Genomic DNA, 24903 nt, shown 5'->3' on the forward strand with positions numbered 1-24903 from the left:
TATCTCCATTTTATTATTCCTTTTATTATTAATTTTCTTATTCAACTTTCTTTTTCCATTTAGTCATTTTCTATCCACCTCTCTGTTCTTTTTATTTTATTATATTCTAGAGAAGTAGGACTGAGAAGAAAAAGAGTCATGTGTTTTTTTCAGGGGCCTGAAAAAAAACTTCTCTGACTCGTAGTATGTTCTGATTAGACTTTGAAGTATAATTTGTTTTGTACTAATAGTTAAACAGTGGAATCGGAGTTTGATTGAATATTAATTTTAAAAGGTTCAATTTTAGGGGGCTGGCAGGTGGTATGGTGGTTAAGGCATTGGACTCCCACATGGCTGACCATGGTTCAAGTCCTGAACCTGTCAGCTTGCTTTCTCCTTTTCCCTCTCTGTGTCTCTCTGGTCAAATTTTTAAAAATTAATAATATATTTTTTGAAAGTTCAGTTTTATTCTCTCTTCCTTGTTTTACTTAGGTTTTTTCTGCAATACAATGGATACAATTTGTCATGGCTACTCTAAGGTTTGTTTATTTAATTTAATGTTATGTGGCATACATGTCTAAACTACTATGAGCAAAACTAGGTAATTCTACAGTTTTCTACACTTTCCCACAGGAATGTGCTTTTGCTTTTAGTCTTTAGTTAGGAATGATATTTATTTCCATGTTGATATTTTATGATGAATAAGATATAACAGCATCAACACCAATAATAACAGAAAAATAGATTGAGGAATAATATTTGGAAATCAGTGGACAACCTAGTAAGCAGAATTGATTGCAAAATTAATAGCTAGATGGGCACAGTGCTGTGCACCTGTAATCCCAGCTACTCAGGAAGCTGAGGCAGGAAGATCTTGACAGCAAAACTCTGTATAAAATTTTAAAAAATAGTAAAGAAGATTGCATGACCACTGTACAAATGTGCAAATTTGTGAAGTGTTCCTTTTTTTTTTTGGAGAGGTTTTAGCAATAGGGCACGTGTGCTCACCAGAAAGACAGAGGGAGACAGAGAGACAGAAAGTGAGAAATCAACCCCCAGGGGGATGGCCACACTGCAGTCCCTTCTCCTCCATTCTCCTCTTGGGATCTTGGGCACGCACGCACACGCGCCCGATGTGAGTTTAAGCCACTGGTTGCAGGATTTGAACCGGGGTTGACTGTGGGAGTCTAGCAACATAGCCATTACACCAACTGCTGGTCCCTTATATTTTTTAAAATATGTGCATGTGTGGGGCCAGCAGGTTGCATAGTGGTTAAAGCACTGGACATTCCCACATGGCTGACTGTGATTCGGGTCCTGGATCTGGTGGCTAGCTTTCTTACTTTGCCCGTCTCTCTCTGGTCAAATTAAAATGAACATAATTAAGTAAATATTTTTTTTAATGTGTAGTTTGGAACCAGCAGATGGCGTAATGGTTATATTAGTGGACTCCCATGTAGTCAGCCGTGGTTTGAACACCAGACCTAGTGACTTAAAACTCACACCAGGGGCCAGCAGGTGGTATAGTGGTTAAGGGCACTGGATTCCCACATGGCCGACTGCAGTTTGAGTCCTGGGACTAGTGCCTTCTTTTTCACTTTCCAGCTCTCTCGTTCATACATACTCTACCCCTCTCGGGTCAAATTTAAAGAAATAAATAAAGTTAAATTAAAAAAAATAATTCTTTAATTTAAAAAAATCCTCACACTAGGCGCATGTGCGTGCATGCCCAGGATCCCAACAGGAGAATGGAAGAGAAGGGATTGCAGTGTGTCCATCCCCGAAGGGGGTGATTTCTCACTTTCTGTCTCTTTGTCTCTCTGGCAAACACACACGCCCTTTAGCAAAAATATCTCTAGAGGAACACACACACACACAGTTCATTTTATATCAAGTATGCCAATAAAAATGTAAAAGAAAATCGGTAGCAAAAATGAAGGATTTGGGACAAGCAGGTGGTATGCTGGTTAAGGCACTGGATTCCTACATGGCTAACCATAGTTCAAGTCCCAGACTTCACGGTTTACTTTCTCACTTTCCCTCTCTCTTTCTCTGGTGAGCACACATGCCCTATAGTAAATTAAAAAATAATTTTAACAGTAAAATTTAAACTTAAAAAATGAAGGATTGTTCTATTTTAATGATCATCTTTTATCTCCCAGTGTTATAGGTTCAAGTTCACTTATTGCCTATGCTGTTTTCCAGAATATACAGAAATATCCAGAGGTGAGCAATCTATCTTTGTGTTGGATGTAAACTTCTAGTGACTTAATCTTTGAAATAAATAAGAGGTGTTACTTGTAAAAACCGAGCAATTCTATGAATTATTTGTGAATTACTTAGTTATTATACATTGAAATATTTTAAGTATTGTCTATAAAGTATTAATTGTCTATAATAGTATTAATATGATTTGTTTTGGGTTTTTCCTTTTATCAGGATATGCCTGGAACTAGAACCTCCCTTAGGAAAACCTTTCACACAAAGTAGTTTTCTTCCTGTCTCCTTATTCTGCTCTTGGTTTATATGAGAGACAAATAGAAATGTGTATTTGTATGTGTGTATTTAAAAGTGATAGTTTTTTTTTTTTTTTTCGGAGAGGATTTTGATATAGGGCGTGTGCACTCGCCGCCAGAAAGACAGACAGAAAGAGAGAAATCACCCCCAGGGGGGATGGCCACAGTGCAATCCCTTCTCTTCCATTCGCCTCTCGGGATCTTGGGCACGCATGCACACACACCCAGCATGAGTTTAAGCCGCCGGGTCCGGGACTCAAACCACGGTTAACTACATGGGCGTCTAGCCACATAGCCACTACGCTAACTGCTGGTCCCTATAGCTTTTATATTTAAGGCTGTATCTTATGGGGTTTTTTTAGGTTTTCCTATTACCATGCACTGTGCTGATTATATTTTCCTTAAGAGCAGGAGTTAAATTACATGTTTTTTTCCTAGCTCTTTCAGTAAAGTATCTTGTTATACATAGGAGAGATTAAATCTTTCTTCAATAATAAGTACTTATTTAATTTTTATTGTTTGATAGACTTTATTGCCTGTTATTAGAACTTAGGATTTTTCACCACAAATGCAAGAAAACAAACTTTCTTTTATTATCCTTTGTTCCATCAAACAAGGGGTTTTGTTGTTGTTGTTGTTGTGGTTTTGAGAGGTTTTTGCTATAGGTCGCGTGTGCTCACTAGACAGACAGAGAGAGACAGAAAGTAAGAAATCCCCCCCCCCCAAGGGGATGGCCACGCTGCAATCCCTTCTCCATTCTCCTCTCGGGATCTTGGGCACGCACGCACACACCCGGCGTGAGTTTAAGCCACCGGGTCTGGGACTCAAACCGCGGTCGACTACATGGGAGTCCAGCAACATAGCCATTACGCTAACTGCTGGTCCCTCAAACAAGGGTTTTTGATGGAACCAAAGGGGTTTTTGGTAATTACCAGAAGATGTATGTGCACTTGCCAGAGGCACAGAAAGAGGAAGAGAGCATTCCCAGTGATGTGTGGTCACGTCGGAATTCTTTCTTACCTATTTCTCCATCCTGTTGTCATCTTGGGCTTGCATAAACTTGTGCCTAGTGTGTTTTGCAAATTGGCTAGAGTTAGGAATTGAACTATGGTTGGCAATTTGGGGTCTGTCTCCCTTAACCACAAGGCTATGGGCTGGCCCAACTTTAAGAATGTTTTAATAGTCAACAACTCCCTATGCATAGGGCTGTTTCTTTTTTTTTTTAAAGAAATTATTTATTTAATTTTATTTATTATTATTATTATTTTAAATTTGCTATAGGGAACATGCACTCAACAGAGAGAGAGGGAGAAAGAGAAAGAGGGAATGTGAGAAAGCAAGCCGCTAGGTTTGGAACTCGAACCACAGTCGGCCATGTGGGAGTCCAGTGCTCCAACCATACCACCTGCTGACCCCATAGGTCTGCTTCTTGAATTAATAACCCAAATTATGTTGCTTACAAAAGTTTCTTTACTACCTTTCTCCTGCCAGACTTACTTCATATTGTTTTAATTTTTTACTGGTTAACAGTTGTAAACTTGTGGTAGCTCATAGGTCAGTAGAATCTATTAATGTGCTAGCTGGTTGGAATTTTCAGCAGGCTTACCAGAGCAAAGGCCATATATGGTTAAAATTATACTATCTGATACTTATCGAATACATTATACTTTTTTTTTTTAGAGTTTTTTGCCTTAAGATGCATATGCTGGGGAGAGACAGAGACAGTGAAAGGGAAAGTGAGAAATCAACCCCTAGGGGGGATGGCCATGCTCCAGTCCCTCCTGCCGGGATCTTTGACACATGCACCCAGTGTGATTTTCAGGCTACCAGGTTCAGGACTGGAACTGCAGTCAGCCATGTGGGTGTATAACCGTTACATAATCTGCTGGCCTAAATACTTCACAGTTTAAAATGTGTTTATTATACATTATTTCACTGTTTTGTTTTGGTAACTGAGGCAACCTGACCATTTAGCCCTTTTAGCTAAATTTATTAGCATGTTAACTTTCATTTGGAAGAAAAATATGAGAAAAGTTGTCTTCATACAGGTGAGGAGGTTATTTCTCGTAGTAAATATTATCTGGTGAGTGTTTTTTAATTTTTTAATGTGTTTTTTTATTGTGAGATACGTCAGACGTGAACTAGAATGCATGAAAATCATGTGAGGTGTATGTGTGTGCGTGCTCAAAATCGTAAGAGGAGAATGGAGGAGGTGATGGCTCACTTTCTATCGCTCTGTCTCTCTCCATCTCTCCAGCAAATGCACACACCCTATGGCAAAAAAGCTAAAAAACAAAATTAAAAAAAAATGCTTATACAAATATGGTAGTGACAAGAAATAAAATATTACCTCTTCCCCCAGACATAGTTACTGTTGTTCTTCCAAATCACAGCTAGACCTTGAGAGGTAACCTATTCAGACTTTTGTGATAATCACTTCTTTGCTTTTATGTAGTTTAGCAGTGATATATGTAGCTCTAAGAAATTTCATTTTGTTTTGAACGTGATATAAATGGAATAATACTGTATTTTTTCTATGCACTGTTTTGTGACTTGCTTTTACCCTTCAGTGTTATTTGTAAGATTTATATTGTTACACATTGTTCTAGTTCATTTCATCTCTATTGATTTTAGCATTCTGTAGTATACATACATACAATTTATTTACCTATCTATGCTGTGGTAAACATATATGTCTTCTAGGACATAAATGCACATATTAACCTAGTATATTTACCTAATATCAGAATTATCATAGAATTTGCACATCTTCTACATCTTCTAGATTAATGCCTATGGAGAGCAGCCAATCTAAAAACATGTAATTAGAACATGTGGCCTAAAGACACATGCAGATATACTCTTCTGTAAGCTACTCTAGCAAGACTATTAAAAAACATCTACATACAAAAGCAGTACCTGCCTGTGGTCAATGGCTGTCTTTCTTCTCTTGTTAAAACTCAGTACCTCGTGGGACCAACAGTTACCCATGTAGTCAACCACGGTTCGAGTCCTGGACCCAGTGGCTTAAACTCACGCCGGGCGTGTGTGCGTGCATGCCCAAGTTCCTGAGAGGAGAATGGAGGAGAAGGGATTGCGGCGTGGCCATCCCCTGGGGGATGATTTCTCGCTTTCTGTCTCTCTGTCTCTCTCTGTCTGGTGAGCATACGTGCCCTAGAGCAAAAAAAGAAAAAAAACCTCTCCAAAAAACTCAATACCTCGATCTGCCCAGTATCAGGCTAAAAAAATTAACCAATCTCCACAAATGTCAAACTCTTCCAAACAATTATGCCAACAGTGTACGAAAGGTCCCGTTGTTTCTTGTTCTCATTATACTTCATTTTGGAGAGGTTTTTGCTGTAGGGCGCGTGCGCTCGCCAGACAGACAGAGAGAGACAGAGAGACAGAAAGCGAGAAATCACCCCCCAGGGGGGATGGTCACGCCGCAATCCCTTCTCCTCCATTCTTCTCTCGGGATCCTGGGCACACACGCACATGCACCCGGCGTGAGTTTAAGCCACCAGGTCCGGGACTCGAACCACGGTCGACTATGTGGGAGTCCAACGACATAGCCATTATGCTAACTGCTGGTCTCATTGTTCTCATTATACTTGATGTTGCCAGACTTTAAAAATGTTTGAAATAGGAGACTAGCAGATGGAGTAATGGTTATGTCGCTGGGCCTCCATGTAGTTGATGAGGTTCAAGTGCTAGGTCTAGTGGCTTAAAACTCACCCTGGCTACGTGTGTGTGCATACCCAAAGTCCCGCAAGGAGAATGGAGAAGTGATTACGATGTAACCATCCCCCGGGGGTGATTTCTCTCCTTCTGTCTGTCTCTCTGGTGAGCACATGCACCCTGTAGCAAAAATCTCTCTTTAAAAAAAGGGGGGGGAGCAGGAATCAGCAAGTGGCTTGATAGTTAAGGTGCTGACACTCCCATATGGCTGACCACGGTTCAAGTCCCGAACCTGGTGGCTTGCTTTCTAACTTTTCCTCCCTCTCTCTTTCTCTCTGTGTCTCTCTGGTCAAATTAAAATAAATTAATGAATAAATAAATAAATAAATAAATAAATAAATAAATAAATAAATAATTTTTAAAAGGGAGGGCAGCAGATGGCATAATGGTTATGTTGCTGGACTCCCATGTAGTCAACTGCAGTTCAAGTCCTGGACCTGGTGGCTTAAAACTCACGCTGGGTGCATGTGCATGCGTGCGTGCCCAAGATCCTAAGAGGAGAATGAAGAAGGGATTGTGGTGTGGCTATCCCCTCTGGGGGATGATTTCTTGCTTTCTGTCTCTCTGTTTCTCCCTTCCTCTCCAGCGAGCACATGCACCCTATAGCAAAAATCTCTCTTAAAAAAAGAAAAAAACAACAACAACAAGGGACCAGCAGGTATTGCTAAACTCGTAAGTAGTTGGCCACGGTTTGAGTTTCAAACCAGCAGCTTAAAACTCACCCTGGACATGTGTGCATGCATGCCTAAAAGCTCAAGAGAAGAATGGAGGAGAAGGGATTGTGGCATGGCCATCCCCCCTGGGGGGCGATTTCTCGCTTTCTGTCTCTCTGTTTCTGTCTTTTCAGCAAGCGCATAAGCCCTATAACAAAACTGCTCTACAAAACAAACAAAAAAATACATGGAGGGACCAGCAGTTAGCGTAATGGCTATGTCACTGGACTCCCATGTAGTTGGCCACAGTTCGCATCCCGGACCCAGTGGCTTAAAACTCACGCCGGGCATGTGTGCGTGCGTGCCCAAGATCCTAAGAGGAGAATGGAGTAGAAGGGATTGCGGTGTGGCCATCCCCCTTGGGGGGCGATTTCTTGCTTTCTGTCTCTCTGTCTCTCTCTGTCTGTCTGGTGAGTGCATGCGCCCTATAGCAAAAAAAAAAAAAAAAAAGCCTCTCCAAAACAAAAAAAAACAACAAAAAAACACATGGAGCCCCGTCCCTTAACCATCACACCAGCTGCTGGCCTTCACATTACCACCTGGAAACTCAATTTTTAGTGGAGTATAAGATATAAGTAGGAGTCTACTTTCATTTTTTCCCCATGTGGATACTTAGTTGTTATAATACCATATTTTGAAAAGACTACTTTTTTCCCCACTAATTGAAAAAAAAAACCTTCTGTACTTTTTATCTGTCATAGTTGCCCATCCTTGTGCTAGTTCTGTAACATTCGTACTCTAGCCTTAAGTCTCAAGATATGATATGGCAAGTTCTCCTGCTTCTTTTTCTTCATGAGTGTCTTGGTTATCTTGGCATTTTGTATTTCTATATCATATTTAGAGTTAGTTTATCAAGTTCCACAGGAAAATGGGTTGAGATTTTATTTAGATTACATTTAATTTGTAGTTCAATTTAGGGAGAATTGACATTTTTATAATATTGCATCTTAAAATCCATGAGGGGAACCACGTAGTCGACCACGGTTCGCGTCCTGGACCTGGTAGCTTAAAACTCACGCCAGGTGCGTGTGTGTGCGTGCCCAAGATCCCGAGAGGAGAATGGAGGAGAAGGGATTGCGGTGTGACCATCCTCCCTGGGGGGTGATTTCTCACTTTCTGTCTCTATGTCTCTCTCTGTCTCTCTGGCGAGCACACGCGCCCTATAGTGAAAACCTCTCCAAAAAAAAAAAATCCATGAGTATGACATATTTATTCATGTTATATCTTCTTTAGTATTTTTTAGTAAGCAGTTGATAATTTTCCCCATAGAAAGACCAAAACTGGGGGGAGGGGAACAGCAGGTGGTGTAATGGGTATGTTGCTAAATTCCTGCGTAGTTAGATGCAGTTCAAGTCCCGGACTCGGCAGGACTGAATGAAAGATCTGAATGTGAAGGCTAGCAGGTGGTATGGTGGTAAGGTACTGGACTCCACATGGCTGACTGCAGTTCCAGCTTGGATCTGGAGGCTTGCTTTCTCACTTTCCCTCTCTCTCAGTTTCTCTTGGGTGAGCATGCATGCCCTATAGCAAATTTAAAATAATAATAATAAATAAAATAAAATAAATAATTCTTTAGTGGGGAAAATAAAACCTGAATGTGAAAGGCAAAAACTGTAACTTAAAACTCATGCTGGGCGTACATACATGCATGTCTAAAATCCCAAGAGGAGGCAGGAGAAGAAGGATTATGGTATGACCCTTTCCCTGGGGTGTGATTTCTCACTTTCTGTCTCTCTCTCTAGTGAGCGCACATATCCTATAGCAAAAATCTCTCTCTCAAACTGGGGACCAGCAGGAGACTTGGTAGTTAAGGTATTGGATTCCCACATGGTCATCTGTGGTTCAAATCGTGGACCTAGACGGATCCTGAGAATCATGCCAGGCGTGTGTGTATGCATGCCCAAAATCCTAAGAGGAAAATGGAGGAAAAGGGATTGCATTGCAGCATGGTCAATCCCCCTTGATGGGGGCAATTTCTCACTTTTACTCTCTGTCTCTCTCCAGCTAGCACACACACCCTATAGCAAAAACCTAAAAACAAAGATCAGGGTGTGATTAAGGCACTAGACTCCCACAAGGTTGACCATTGTTCAAGTCCCAAACCTGGCGACTTGAAACATGCTGGGCACATGTGTGTACATGCCCAAAATCCCAAGAGGAGAATAGAGGAAAAAGGATTGTGTTGTGATCATTACCCTGGGGAATAATTTCTCACTTTCTATCTCTCTCTGTCTCTCTGGCAAGTGCATTTGCCCTCTGGCAAAAATCTCTTAAAAAAAAAAAAAAAGTACCAACACTGTTTTCCAATAAGTGAGAATGAGGAGGTCAAAAGAAAGATGTTAGAAAATAAGAGGACTAGTTTCAGCAATGTGAGCAGAAAATGATAGGCAACATATATAATACATGCTGTTAATTTTCTCCATCCTGACTTTGTATTGTTGTGAAAGCATATTTTTATTTTAAGCTTTCAACCACATCTCAGATGAGCTCATTTTCTATTTTTAGAAATTGTTAGTTGGGTAACTAGAAAACTCTCAGTTGTTTATTTGTGGTATATCTCTACACAGAATTTCCCACCTGTCTATTCTTTCTTTGACACTATATTTGAGAAAGGAGCATTCCTGTGAGTAAGAAGGTCTAGTGTTAATCTCTCTATTAGTACTCTGATTCCAGGACAGTTGACGAAGCTGTGATTACAGATTCCTTATTATCTGGATTCTTCCTTTTTATTCCTCATAGTCGATCACAGAGATTCTGAAAAAATATGACCACTTTTTACTAAACATAAAACTTAAAAATAGGGACCAGCAGGTGGCGTGGTGGTTAAGGGCTCTGGACTCCCACATGGCCGACCGCTGCTTGTATCCTGAACCTGGTCGTTTGCTTTCTTACTTACTCTCTCTCCATCCCTCTCTGGTCAAATTAAAGTAAATAAAGTTAAATAAAATAATTATTAAAAATAATAATAACAAATAAAATAAAGCAAATAGTTCTTTTAAAAAAACTTTAAAATAGTATTTTGTTTCCCTGACTATTTAGGAAATGAGGACTTTTGTTGCTTTGACAGATAAGGCCACTCTTTTATCTGAGCTTCTCTGACTTGCTTCTTGGAATTTGTTGGCTCATAGAGACACTACTCTATGGAACTTCAGGAGACAATAAGGATGTCATCTGCTATAACCTGCAAACAGTGGGACAGGTGAGTGCTACCTGACTAAGTACACATTACAAGAAATGCACAATCAGATCCTGAGAGGAGAATGGAGAAGGGATTTTGGCATGGCCATACCCCTTGGAGGGTGATTTCTTGCTTTCTGTCTCTCTGTCACTCTGTGTCTCTCTGGAATCCTGGGCATGCATGCACACGCGCTGGGCGTGAGTTTAAGCTACTGGGTCTGGGACTTGAACTGCAGTCGGCTACATGGCTGACCATGTTTTGAGTCTCAGACCTGGTGACTTTCTTTCTCACTTTCCCTCTCTCTCTTTGGTGAGTGCATGTGCCCTATAGCAAATTTTTAAATAAAAACAAATAAATAATTATATATATGTATACACACACACACACATATATATATATGAATATTCCTTAACAATGAAAGATTTGGGGATCAGCATATGACATAATGGCTACGTTGCTGGACTCCCATGGAGTCGACCGCGGTTTGAGTCCCAGACCCAGTGGCTTAAACTCATGCCAGGCACATGTGTGTGCATGCCCAAGATCCTGAGAGCAGTATGGAGGAGAAGGGATCGCGGTGTGACTATTCCCCCTAGGGGGTGATTTCTCGCTTTCTGTCTCTATGTCTCTGTCTTTCTGGCAAGCGTACACGTCCTATAACAAAAACCTCTCTCTACCCCCCCAAAATTAAAGATTTTTATTTTTGTTTATCTGTATTAAAAAATTTAGTATGTAGAATTTATAAAACTAATCATGTTCACAATAAAAATTAAAATACTAGAGAGGATTAAAGAGGGTTAAGCAGGAAAAGTAAACGTTCACCTCCTTTTCCTGCCCCCTATTTCTACACTTCGAGTCTTTTCTTTTCCTTTGTTTATGATAGAGCACATGCTTTGTGTGTGTGTGTGTGTGTGTGTGTGTGTGTGTGTGTATGAGTGTTTGTGCATGTGCAAGAAAGATTGAGAGAGAACCAAGCACCCTGTGCAAGTCTGGTCACGCCATGATCTCATTCCTCCAGTCCTTCAGCCTGTTGACTCCTAGGTACTCATGTGCATACCTGGTGTGTTTTAGGCTGATCAGGCCAGGGACTCAAACTGCAGTTGCAATATGGAATTAGGTTTCTTCTGGGGGGCAACTTACTGCAACACCACAGAGGCAGCACTACAGTTTGAATTTGATCGGTTTAGATGAACTGTCTCCACTTTTCAAAATTCTCCTCTATCTGATTCTTGAGAAAAAAAAATTAGTGGTTGGGAGAAGTGGAGCATTCCTTTGTATGGCAAATGAAGAGGTCCTAGACTTTTGGAGAGTCATAGTAAAGAAAGAGAGCCAATCACCTGATCTAAACAAAGATAGCCTAGTTTTTGAATCTAGATTTTCAGTCCTGTTCTTTGAGCAGGAAGACGCTTTTGGAAAAAAGTCTTGGGGCCAGCAGATGGCATGGTGGTTAAGTCTCTGGACTCCCATGTGCTTGACGGCAGTTCAAGTCCTGAACCTGGTGGCTTGAAACACGCTGAGCACATTTGCTTGTGTATTCAAAATCCCAAGAGAAGAATGGAAAAGAGATTGTGGCATGGCTATCTCCCCTAGGGGGTGATTTCTCACTTTCTGTCTCTCTGTTTCTCTCTGTCTCTCTGGTAAGCACATGTGTCCTATAGCAAAAGTCTCTCTCTCAAAAAAAATAAAATAAATAAAAGTCTTTAACCTTTCTGGAAAGTGTTGCTAAGCTTTTTAGAACATGACTATCAGTTATTGATCTTTTCCAATGATGCAAAATTAAGAAAATGGGCTTACGTAGTAGTAAGAATGAATTTATTAGGTTGTCAGGAAAATCATGGTATATTTTTATTTTTCTATGTTTTTCTATGGAAAAATGTATCATGCCTTTCCCAGTAGTTTTAAATAGAAATCTTGGAGGTTGTTATGACAAGAATAAATCAGTAGGATCACTTTGATGTTTTCTTATCAAATATGTCCATAATTTTCATCTGTGTGAAATGAATTTGCTAACTTTTACCTGAAAGTCAATTGATGCACTCAAGAAGTGGTTCAGTGGTTCCTCAACTTCAGGACTTCACAAATGGTAAAACTATAACTAAATATGTAGGAGATGTCATAATGTTGCCCACTTAATGTTTTGGTATATTAATGGCATTTTTTTTTCTTTTTTTGAAGAGGTTTTTGCTATAGAGCGCATGCGCTCGCCAGAAAGACAGAGACAGAGAGACAGAAAGCAAGAAATCACCCCCCCAAGGGGGGATGGCCATGCCACAATCCCTTCTCCTCCATTCTCCTCTTGGGATCTTGGGCACGCACGCACACACGCCTGGTGTGAGTATAAGCCACCAGATCTGGGACTTGAACTGCGGTCAACTACATGGGAATCCAGTGACATAGCCATTATGCTAAGTGCTGGTCCTGGTGACATTTTAAAAACAACTAACTGTGGGGACCCGCTGTTGGCATGGTGGTTAAGGGCACTAGACTCCCATATGGCCAACCATGGTTCAAGTCCTGGACCTGTGGCTTGTTTTCTAACTTTCCATCACTCTCACTCTCTTTCACTAAGTCCCTCTGTGGTCAAATTTAAATGAATAAATAAAATTAAATTAAGTCATTCTTAAAAAAAAAAAAACTAACTAGGCCAGCAGGTGGCATGGTAATCAAGGTGCTGAACTTCTCCCTCTCCCTTCCTCCCTCCCTCTCCATCTCTCCGGTGAGCGCATGTTCCCTGTAGCTAATTAAAAATATAATAATAATTGGGGCTGGCAGGAGGCATGGTGGTTAAGGACACTGGACTCCTACCTGGCTGACTGTGGTTCGATTCCCAGACCTGGTGGCTTGCATTCTCACTTTCTCTCTCTCATTCTGTCCCTCTCTAGACAAATTAAAATAAGTAAGTAAATAAATAAATAAATAAGTTAAACAAAATAATTCTTATATGTGTGTGTGTGTGTGTGTGTGTGTGTATAGTACTACTACTAATAAAACATTCTTTATAAGAAAAGACTGTGTAATTTCATAAAAGAAATAGCATTTGAGACCAAGGAGTGTGGCAAAATGTACTCACAGAATAAAGCATGATTTTTTTTTTCTTTTTAAATAGTGTTTTTTTTCATGAGAGCAAGAGACATAGGCAGAAATACAAAGAGAGAGAAAGAAAGAAATACAAGCACCCTCAACAGTGTCTCACACTACAAGCAGCACCACCTCCCTAGCATTCCCAGCCAGCTGTAATCATGGACATGTGCACCTAGTATATACAGATCAACCCAGAAATTGAATCCAAGTCTTCTAAATAGATCCATCATCACTGCAGCAGTGTGTTACAGCTGTACCATTGAACCAGTCCCTAAAGGTTTTTTTTTAATTTCTTTTTATTTTATTTTATTTTTTATTTAGGGCACATGCAATAGAAAGAGAGAGAGAGAAGAAAGTGGGAAAGCACTCCCCCTGGGTTGGGGTGGGGATGAACACACCACAATTCCTTTTCCTCCATTCTCCTCTCCGGATTTTGGCCATATAAATACGTGCCTGGATTGTTTTTCAAACCACTGAGTCAAGGACTCAAACACAGTCAACTGTGTGAGATTTAGCCCTTTAACCACCATGCTACTTGGCTGGCGCATAAAGGGTGTTTTTTTTATTTTGTTTTTTTGTTTTTTTTTAAGAGAGAGCGTTTTTGCTATATGGCATGTGTGCTCACCAGAGAGACAGAAAGTGAGAAATAACCCCCAGAGGGTGGCCACACCACAATTCCTTCTCCTCCATTCTCCTCTTGGGATTTTGGGCATGCGTGCACATATGCCAGGCGTGAGTTTTAAGCTGCCAGGTCTTGGATTTGAACAGCCGCTGGCCATGTGCGAGTCTAACAATATAACCATTATGCCATCTGCCGGTCCCAATGGGTCGTTTTTTAAATTAGTAAATTTAGTCACATGAAGGGCCAACAGGTGGTGTGGTGGTTAAGGGCACTGAACTCCCACATGGCTGACCATGGTTCAAGTCCTGAACCTGGTGGCTTGCTTTCCCACTTCCCCTCCCTCTCTCTTTCTTTTTTTTTTTTTTTCTCTCTCTCCCCCTGTCCCTCTCTGGTCAAATTAAAATAAATAAATAAGTAAATAAATAAAGTTAAATAAATTCTTTTTAAAAAAACTAATCACATGCAAAACTCATTTCATTCCTCAGGTTTTCTTATTCAGGGTCAGGGATCAGCAATAATTTCTCTTGCTCTCTCTCTTTTAAATAATTACTATTATTATTTATATATTTTTAAATTTGTTATAGAGCACGTGCATGCACCAGAGATAGATAGATAGAGAGAAAGCGAGAAAGCAAGCCACCAGATCTGTGACTCAGACTGTGGTCAGCCACATAGGAATATAGCGCCTTAACCACTATCCCACCTGATGGCTCCCAGCATTAATTTCTCAAATGGAATTTGTAAGTTACTGCTCTAAATGGCTTTTTAATGTTCTTTTTGGATTTAGGACACAGTTTTATTTTTTTTCTGTTTTGAGGTTTTCCTCTACTGGGTGCATGTGGGACACAAATTAGAACTAGTCTTTTTTTTCTTAAGAATTTTTTAAACTTTATTTATTCATTTATTGTTATTTTGAGAGGTTTTTGCTATAGGGTGTGTGTGCTTGCCAGAAAGAGAGAGATAGAAAGCGAGAAATCACCCCCCGGGGGGATGGCCACACCACAATCCCTTCTCCATTCTCCTCTTGGGATATTGGACATGCATGCATACACGCCTGGTGTGAGTTTAAGCCACTGGGCCTGGGACTCGAACCGTGGTTGACTGCATGGGAGTCTAGAAACATAACCATTATGCCAACTGCTGGTACAGTTTATTCATTTATTTTTAATTTGACCAGAGAGGGACAGAGAGAGAAAGAGAGAGAGAGAGAGAAAGCTGCCAGATCCAGGACTCAGACCGCAATCGGCCATATAGGAGTCCAGCGTTCTTAACCACCATGCCACCTGCCGACCCCCCATGTTCACCTCTTATAACTTTATTATGTGCCTGGAGTTATTTGGTTCCTGCCTAATTCAGATGTAGGGAACAGAGCTGAACAGGGAGGAGAAAAGGCCCAATACAGCTGGATCACCCATATGCTGCTTCACTGAGCTGGAACAGAAGAAATCAATAATTTACCAAGCGCTGGTCTTCTCTTCTGGAATTTACCTGAGAAGTAAAGTAATTTGAGAACCAAACCATCAGAAAGAATTTCAGATTTTAATTAGTAGGCTGAGATAAGGGTTTGTCCAAGTGATACTTTTGTGAACTCAACCAACCAGAAAACAGATGTTACAGTGCTGGAATAACATATAAATTAAAAGGCTTTGCCTACCCTGCAGCATCAGGCTCTGAAAGATGAAACCTAATCCAAAGCCTGAGCTGCTGAGATTTTTATTTTATTCTGTGATATGACTGGCTCTGCACTGAGAGGATTAATTTGGTTGATCCCCCAGATCAACCTTGGGTAAGGAACAAATTCCATACTTTCTCCAAAGGGTCTAGGAATATTGTGCTAAGATTTCTGTTTACTAGGGATAACTACTGTGGAGAAACAAAGATAAGGGAACAATGGCAGTGTCAGGTACTACCCCACTGAGCCTCTCTACTCCTGCCTCTACTGTTGTACACTTGGACACAGGTTGAAGTGCCAGTAGTCACCACCTTTTCTTAGTGACTAGATCCAGTTTTATTTCTTCGAAGAAAGTGCTGATCAGATACTTCAGTTACCAGTTTGGGTTGCAGATGACGTCACGTTGTGGTTTAGAGTTAAAGCCTAGTGTTTATAGTCAGACAAACCTGGGTTTAAATTCCAACTTTGAAACTTATTAACTTGCATGATTTATAAGAAAGTTAACTTGTTTAAGCCTCAGTTTTCCTATGTGAAACAGGAATAATGATAGAGTTCTTAAAGCTGTTGTGAAGATTAAATTAGATTAAAATAATGCAAAGCGTTTGCTGTAAGTTAGTATAAACTATTGTTTTTATTTTTGGAAGCAAAATAGAATCTTTTCCAACTTTCTCAAAAACAGGATTCACCTGCAGGTCTTTCATTTCCTCCATATACTTACTGATTCATTACTTTCTTTATCTGCCTGACAATAGAAAGCAAGCAGGATCTAAAAATATCCTCTCGGGACCAACAGTTAATGTAATGGCTATGTCGCTGGACTCTCATGTAGCCAACCGTGGTTCGAGGCCTGGACCCAATGGCTTAAACTCTGCCAGGCATGTGTGTGTGCGTGCCCAAGATCCCAAGAGGAGAATGGAGGAGAAGGGATTGCGTCATGGCCATCCCTCCTGGGGGGTGATTTCTCACTGTCTCTCTGGCAAGCACAAGCGCCCTATAGCAAAAACCTCTTCAAAAACAATATTTCCTTTCATCTAGAATTAGATTTCACAACCTTGGATTGTTAATTTAGTCTTTGCCTTTCTAACCTGTTGGATTCAGTCCACCTTAACCCCAAGACCTAAATTTTACAGTGGCTAGGGCTTTATATAACATTGTGATTTTTACAGTCTTCTAATGGTTTAAATATAAAAATGCAAATAAACTTCTGCTGATCAATAGCCAAAAGGAGACTTTTTTCCAGCTTTCCTGATATATAACTGACAGACAGTATGAGAGTATTTTTATATTGGATTGGTAACTATTTTTTTAGAATTACTTTTATTTTATTTATTATTATTATTTTAATTTGCTGCAGGGTACACATGCTCAACAGAGAGAGAAAGAAAGTGAAAAGGCAAGCTGCCAGGTCCAGTACTCAAACCGCAGTTGACCATCTGGGATTCCAACACCTTAACCATCAAGCCATCTGCTGGCCTCAATCTCTCTCTCTTTGGAGAGGTTTTTGCTATAGGGTGCATGTGCTCACCAGACAGACAGACAGACAGAGAGAAAGCGAGAAATCACCCCCCCCCCCAGGGAGAATAGCCATGCTATGCTGCAATCTTCTCCATTCTCTTCTCGGGTTCTTGAGCACACACGCACATGAGCCTGGTGTGAGTTTTAGCCACCAGGTCGGGACTTGAACTGCAGTTGACTACATTAGAGTCCAGCGATGTAGCTATTATGCCATCTGCTGGACCCGGGATGAGGAGTTTTTGTCCCAGCAAGGAGGGACTTGTGCATGTGTTTCCCTCATGATTACTACATATCCGGGCACTTACATCATTCTCCTCTTTGGGAATGGGCTCACAAAACACAAGACTTTAGACATTCAGACCTTAATTTATTTTTTAAAAGAATTATTTTATTGAACTTTTAAAAATTCATTTATTTATTTCTGTTTGACCAAAGAAGGACAGAGTGAGAGAGAGAGAGAAAGTGAGAAAGCAAGCCACCAGTTCCAGGACTTGAACTGTGGTCGGCCGTGTTCCCACATGGTTAGGAGAGTTGAACCACCCTGCCAGCCCCCAGACCTTAATTTATTAACTGAGGTCTGTGGCCCATAAAGTTTCTAGTTTTTTATTTATTTTTGAGAGAGATTTTTAGTATAGAGAGTGTGCGCTCTCTGGAGAGACAGAGACAGAAAGCAAGAAAACACATCCCACGGGGAATGGCGATGCTGCAGTCTCTTCCTTCTCCAGTCACACACATGCCCAATGTTAAGTTTTAAGCCTCCATGTCCAAGACTCAACCCACGGTCAGCTATGTGGGAGTCCAGCAAATTAACCATTATGCCATCTGCTGGTCCCAAGTTTCTAGTTTTTAATCATGTTTTCTACAAGTCTAAGATGAAGCTTTGTTCTTTGATGTATTTTCCTCTTGTACTTCCAAAATGTAACCTTGTTTAGACCCCCTTATTTCACAGGTGCAAACCAGAATGCCATGTTCCCATCTTTCAAACAATAGCTCAAGGTTTTTTGCTCTCTTGCTCTCTAGACTAGAGGAGACTACACTCTTTGTTTGGAATGTAGGAATAATATAAAAAATGCTAACTTCACTTGTCATTATCTCAAGCAGGCTGCAAGCAGCTTTCTGTGTAAACAGGCAATGAAGGCTAATAATTCATTTTTAGTAAGAGTCACAAATGATTTGTATTAAAGGCTTGACTATTGTGACTCAATCTTGTCTCAAATTCTCCATTCCATGGACTCCTAACCCTATCTACCTAGCCAGAGATCTTATTCCTATCTTAAGAGAAAAAGTGAGAAAGCACAACTAAGGGGGTAGGACCATGCTGCAGTCCCTTCTCTATTTTCCTCTTGGATTTTGGACATGTAGAAGTGGAGGAGAGGGGATTGCAATGTGGCCATCTTCTCTGAGGTGGGGGGGAGGGGGAATTTCACTTTCCCTCTGTCTCTCTCTAGCAAGCCTTTGTGCCCTATGGCAAAAAGATTTTTTTTAAATACCAGAAAACAAACAAACAAACAAAAACCTATGAAGTCAGCCATGTGGGATCTAGCCACCTTAACCACCATACTTCCTGGCTGATGCACACACTATTCTTTTTTAAAAAATTATTTAACTTTATTCATTTTATTTATTTATCTTATTTTAATTTGACAAGAGAGGGACAGTGAGAGAAAGAGAGGGGAAAGTGAGAAAGCAAGCTGCCCGGTCTGGAACTCGAACTGTGGTTGGCCATGTGGAAGTTCAGTACCCTTAACCACCACACCACCTGCTGGCCCCATAAACTTAGGTTTTCCAAAAGACCTCAAGAACAGATATCAGGTACATTTCCTCTTTCGCTTTGTATCTGTCATTTTGGTGAATTACTGGAAGACTGGTTCTAGTCAAAATCTGTTTAGTTCGTTTGAATGGAAAGTTTGGTTCAAATAGCTTAGGCTACCATTATTAGAAATGGAAACCCACGGGCTAGCCAGGTGGTGTGGTAGCTTGAAAATCATGCCTGGCACATGTGCATGTATGCCCAAAATCCTGAGAGAAGAATGGAGATGGGATTATGGCGTGGCTGTCCCCTCAAAGAGGGCGATTTCTTACTTTTTCTTTCTCTCCTTGAGTGCATGCACCCTATAGCAAACTAAAATAAATAAAAGGAACTCATTAATGCCTTTCCAATTTTAAAAAAATAGAAATAGATTTTATAATTTCATAAAAGTGGAACAATTGAGTGAGAAGACGTGGATAATATTGTTGTTCTACTGAGTAGACAAAAGGTTAAAATAAGGAAGCTGGTCATGTTTTTAGGTGGGCCTGGTATGGATACTAAATGATATGCTAGTAATAGATCAGTAGACATAATGGAAAATAATGGAATAGGGACCAGCAGATGGACTTAATGGTTACAGCACTGGACTCTCATAGTCGACTGCAGTTTGAGTCCCAGACCTGGTGGTTTAAAACTCACTCCAGGTGCATGTGCTTGCATCCCAAAATCCTGAGAGAAGAGTGGAGGCGAAGGGATTGTAGTATGGCTATCCCCCGAGGGGGTGGTTTCTCACTTTTTGTCTCTCTGTCTCTCCAGCAAGTATATGTGAGTATAGCATAAACTATAAATAAATAAATAAATAAATAAATAAAATAAAGTAAGTTGAAGAAAGTGAGTGTGGTTGTTTTAACTTTTATCTAGATATTCTACGTTTCTTCATTTTTCTACACTGTCAATTATATCTGGTATCTGTACACAGAGCTGAGGATAAAACACAACCAGAGTGGACAGAGCACATCTCCACTGGTAAGTTTTATTCAGAGCTGATAGTTGAGAATAGAATGCCAAGGCAAACCCCATATATTTCTAGTAAACATTACATGCACTCAGCACTAGCTAGGTGAATTTATGGAGGTTAATTTAAAAATAAAACCATGTTCTTACAGAGTTTGAATTCTGTTGACATCACTTCTCTCTAAACATAACACACACACACACACACACACACACACACACGCACATGCACACGCACTCACAAGGTTGGATAATAAGAAACATTTACAGTACTTGTATCCCTGCCTGGTTTGATTCAGTAAGAAATCCTTCTAGGCTATGGGCTGGCCCTGAACTGCTATTTATTGCAGTGTGATTGACAATGTCCTAAAACATTTCTCACATTTATTCTATTCATAGGTGATAGATTCTACTTGTCGAGTTGGTCAGATAGCCTTCATTTTGCCAAGGTAAGATTAATTTTTTTCCTTCTTAGCAATGTATAGACTATTATTATTCTGTTGTCCAGGAGGGAACAAATAGGACAGTACCTTTCATAACCACTGTCAATCTTAGGTACTCACAAACTTTATTGAGGAGGAGCTAGTAAATATATGATCATTGGTTCCATTCTCTCACATAGAGAAGGGAAGCAGTTTGATTTTATAGGTCTGGGTTTTTGTTTTTTGAGTATGTTTTTGTTTTGTTTCGTTTGTTTTGTTTTGTTTTGTTTGCTATAGGGCACATGCACTTGGCAGAAAGACAGATAGAGACAGAGAGACAGAAAACGAGAAATCACCCCCCAAGGGGGATGGCCATACCGCAATCCCTTCTCCTCCATTCTCCTCTCAGGATCTTTGGCGCACACACACACTGCGTGAGTTTAAGCCACCATGCCATAGGATGGCCTCTAGACCTTTAATTTTTTTCCCAATATTATAAAGAGTTATAATAGATTACCTTAAACTTTATGACATTGGGTGAGACTATTAGGATTATAATCCTAGAAAGGATCTGGATCTCATCTAAAATGATGGTCACATCAAGTTGATTTTAAACTTTTTAACATTTACTCATGGATCTTCTTCTTTTAAAGGAAACTAACTATATTTAGCTGAATAAATAGCTGGCTTTTTTTTTTTTAAGAGGTTTTTGCTATAGGGCATGTGTGCTTGCCAGAAAGAGAGAAACAGAGAAACAGAAAGCAAGAAATCATCCCCCAGGGGGATGGCCACACCACAATCCCTTCTCCTCCATTCTCCTCTTGGGATCTTGGGCATGCACACACACACGCCTGGAGTGAGTTTAAGCCACCGGGTCCAGGATTTGAACCACGGTCAACTACATGGGAGTCCAATGACATAGCCATTACGGCAATTGCCGGTCCCAATAGATGACTATTTAAAGGTATACTTTGGGAAATCTGTCAGGAATTGGACTGTTGAGAATGAAGTTACTCTAGGTCACCATGAAAAGTGAAACAGATTGGAGTCAGCAGGTGGCGAGGTGGTTTAGGTGCTGGACTTTCACATGGTCAACCATGTGAGAGTCCTGGACATGGCGGCTTGCCTTCTCTCTCTCTCTTTGTCTCTCTCTGGTTAGTACATGTGACCTATAGCAAATTAAAATAATAAATAAATACTTTTTTTAAAAAGTGGAACAGATTGTACACAGAGATCTTTGGTAGATTTTCCTTTACCTTGACCTACTTGGATTTTTATCTGACCATAAAATCCCAGAGATTCTCTATAAAACTCTATTAGGGATTATTAGGTTAAAAAATCCTTTCCTGGGGCCAGCATGTGGTATAATAGTTAAGGCACTGGACTCCCACATGGCTGACCATGGTTCAAGTCCTGGACCCAGGGCCTGAAACTCAGGCTGGGTATGTGTGTATGTACATGCCCAGAATCCCAGGAGAGTAGAGGAGAAGAGATTACACCTGGCCACTCCCCTCGGGAAGGGGTGATTTCTTACCTTCTATCTCTCTGGCAAGTGCATGCACCCTATAGCAAAAATCTGTTTTAAAGAAAATCCATTCCAGGGACCAGCAGTTAGCATAATGACTATGTCACTAGACTCCCATGTAGTCGACCGTGATTTGAGTCCTGGACCCAGTGGCTTAAACTCATGCCGGGCCGGGCGCATGTGCATGTGTGCCCAAGATCCCAAGAGGAGAATGAAGGAGAAGGGATTGCGGGTGTGGCCATTCCCCATGGGTGGCAATTTCTCGCTTTCTGTCTCTCTGTCTCTCTGTCTTTCTGGCAAGCTCACACACCCTATAGCAAAAACCTCTCCAGAAAAAAAAATAAAAAGAAGAACAAGAAAAAAAAAAAAAGAAAATCCATTCCATTCTATAGTCCACTTCCACAGGAATTAGAAAAGAAGGAATATTAAGGTATTTGAGGTAAGAAGTTGAACATATAGTATTAGTGAAGATTGGTAGGGTGATAGAGTTGGGGGAAATTAGGAAAATATTCTTCAAAGGAGGAAAGGCATGAAAAAGTAGGGATATTAAAGTGTTAAGTCTTTTTTTCTATCAGCCTGATACCTCTACTATTGATGACACCTGTATTCTGTCTGGGCAACGCCAGTGAATGTTTCCACAACTTCAGCCAGAACCACAGGTAAATAAGGATCAATTCTATCATTCCCAGTAGAACTGGAAAAAGATTTTCTTTTTTTTTTTTTTTTAAGGTTAGCATATTTTTAAAATTATTTATTTATTTGTCCACTCATTTACTTTTTAATTTGACCAGAGAGAGACACACAGAGAGAGAGAGAGGGAAAAATGAGAAAGCAAGCCACCAGGTCCGGGACTCGAACCGTGGTCGGCCATGTGGGAGTGTCCAGTGCCTTAACCACCACGCCACCTGCTGGTCCCGGAAAAAGATTTTCTATGTACATGCTGATTAAAGTGCTTGTATTGGAAATGGGATAATTATATTGGAAAAGATATACTCAAAGGTAAAAAGACGTAAATGAAAATATAACACAAAGTATCAATACAAGACAATATGTCCATGAGGAGGAACCCTGTGGGCAAGACTTAGCAAAATGGTAAGTACAATTATGTACTCATTAATTTTTGATGGGCTGAATGAGTATCCGTCATCTTACATCTGTAATGGTGTTCCTATCCATTGATTCTCTTCCTAGGTGTATCCTGATGTACTCACCACCATCAGCCATGGCTGAACTCCCATCTTCTGCCAACACATCTGTCTGTAGCACACTTTATTTTTATGGCATCATCATTTTTCTGGCCAGCTTTCTACTCAGCCTTCTTGCCATTATGGTATGGTGCCATCCCACTTACCTTTATGGAGAAACAGAGAATTGGACAGATAGGCCAGCATTCCCAGGGTCGGGAAAAGATGAGGCACAGGCACTTCCTATGATCCTAGAACCAAAAAAGTAGCTGGAAAATCTTTACAGTGTGATTACTACCTCAGTCTTCTGAACTTTGTAAAATCAAATAATGAGTGGGGAAAAGAGCTCTATTCATTATGTGAAAAATACACTTACTTTAGACCTAATAAGTTTTATCAGTCTCCACTGAAGAAACAGATAAAAAATTTGTATGTGTCAAATGTATCCTTTAAGGGAACCAGCAGTTAGCTTAATGGCTATGTTGCTGGACTCCGATGTTGTCGACTGCGGTTCGTGTCCCGGACCCGGTGGCTTAAAACTCACGCCGGGCGCATGTGCGTGCGTGCCCAAGATCCCAAAAGGAGAATGGAGGAGAAGGGATTGCGGCGTGACCAACCCCCTGGGGGGTGATTTCTCTCTTTCTGTCTCTCTGTCTCTGTCTGTCTGGCAAGCACACGCGCCCTATAGTGAAAAAAAACTCTAAAAAAAAATGTATCCTTTAATTCAGGATGAAACTGGAATACAGGGCATGTGCTTTGATTTAATTTCAAAATAATGAGTTTTCTTAATTCTTCATTTGACCATAGGCTTGTATTTATGTTGTGTCTAACTGGGGTTAAAGTACTAACTATCCCATGCATTTATTAAATACTCATTTGATACCATCAGTATTATATACAACTAAAATAATCAACCAAGTTATCTACACATAAGTACCTAGTACAAAAGCAATAAAGAAGCAACTATGACTTTTGGGACCAGCAGTTGGCGTAATGGCTATGTCACTGGACTCCCACATAGTCAACCACGGTTCGCGTCCCGGACCCGGTGGCTTAAAACTCGCGCTGGGCACGTGTGCGTGCGTGCCCAAGATACCGAGAGGAGAATGGAGGAGAAGGGATTGCGGTGTGGCCATCCCCCCTGGAGGTGATTTCTCGCTTTCTGTCTCTGTCTCTCTCTGCTCTGTCTGTCTGGTGAGCGCACGTGCCCTATAGCAAAAACCAAAAAGAAAAGAAAACAAGCAACTATGACTTTCAATTTGTCATAACTACCTTTCAGTTATCATTTTCTCTTCTCCTTATATTCTAGTTTAAGAATGAAAAACTATCTGAAATTTATCCAGTAATGTTTTATTTACTAGATATGATTTGGGGAAATCATATCTAGATATGATATGGGGAAATTGCCTCTCACAATTCAAAAATAAGTTATAAGGGGAGACGAGCAGATGGCATAATGGCTATGTCGCTGGACTCCCATGTAGTCAACTGCAGTTCAAGTCCCAGACTTGGTGGCTTAAACTCACACCAGGCATGTGTGCGTGCATGCCCAAGGTCCTGAGAGGAGAATGGAGGAAAAGGTATTTGCGGCGTGATCATCCCCCCGGGGGGTGATTTCTCACTTCTATCTCTCTGTCTCTCTGGTAAGCACACATGCCCTGTAGCAAAAACCTCTCCAAAAAAAAGAAAAAGAAAAAAGTCTAAAAAAAAAAAATGTTATGGAGACAGCTCAGCTCAGATCAGCAACTTTATAAAGAATATGCAATGACTGGGACCAGCAGTTAGCGTAATGGCTATGTTGCTGGATTACCATGTAGTCAACATGGTTCAAGTCCCGGACCTGTTGGCTTAAACTCACACTGGGCACGTGTGGTGTGTGTGCATGCCCAAGATCCCGAGAGGAAAATGGAGGAGAAGGGATTGTGGTGTGGCCATTCGGAGTGATTTCTCACTTTCTCTCTGTCTCTCTCTGTCTTTCTGGCAAGTGCATGCGC

The 24903-nt window shown here is 40.6% G+C and overlaps 1 protein-coding gene across 12 annotated transcripts in view; it reads left to right on the plus strand.

Annotated features, from left to right (window-relative positions):
• Positions 1-24903, plus strand: part of TMEM116 (transmembrane protein 116) — a 38939-nt gene that overhangs the window by 8206 nt on the left and 5830 nt on the right. For 3 of the 12 annotated variants that reach the window (XM_006147982.2, XM_027771638.1, XM_006147983.2), the window contains exons 2-8: positions 472-518; positions 2142-2205; positions 10014-10145; positions 19686-19790; positions 20178-20227; positions 22301-22384; positions 22917-23055. In XM_006147982.2, coding sequence (XP_006148044.1) covers positions 472-518; positions 2142-2205; positions 10014-10145; positions 19686-19790; positions 20178-20227; positions 22301-22384; positions 22917-23055 — 621 coding nt within the window. Of the gene's footprint in view, positions 1-471; positions 519-2141; positions 2206-10013; positions 10146-15571; positions 15614-19685; positions 19791-20177; positions 20228-22300; positions 22385-22916; positions 23056-24903 lie in introns of those variants that run through there. The other 9 variants (XM_006147987.2, XM_006147988.3, XM_006147991.3 and 6 more) reach the window with 8 other exon arrangements.

The sequence above is a fragment of the Tupaia chinensis genome, unplaced genomic scaffold (genome assembly GCF_000334495.1).
Source record: "Tupaia chinensis unplaced genomic scaffold, TupChi_1.0 Scaffold000226_1, whole genome shotgun sequence".
Taxonomy (NCBI): Eukaryota; Metazoa; Chordata; class Mammalia; order Scandentia; family Tupaiidae; genus Tupaia; species Tupaia belangeri.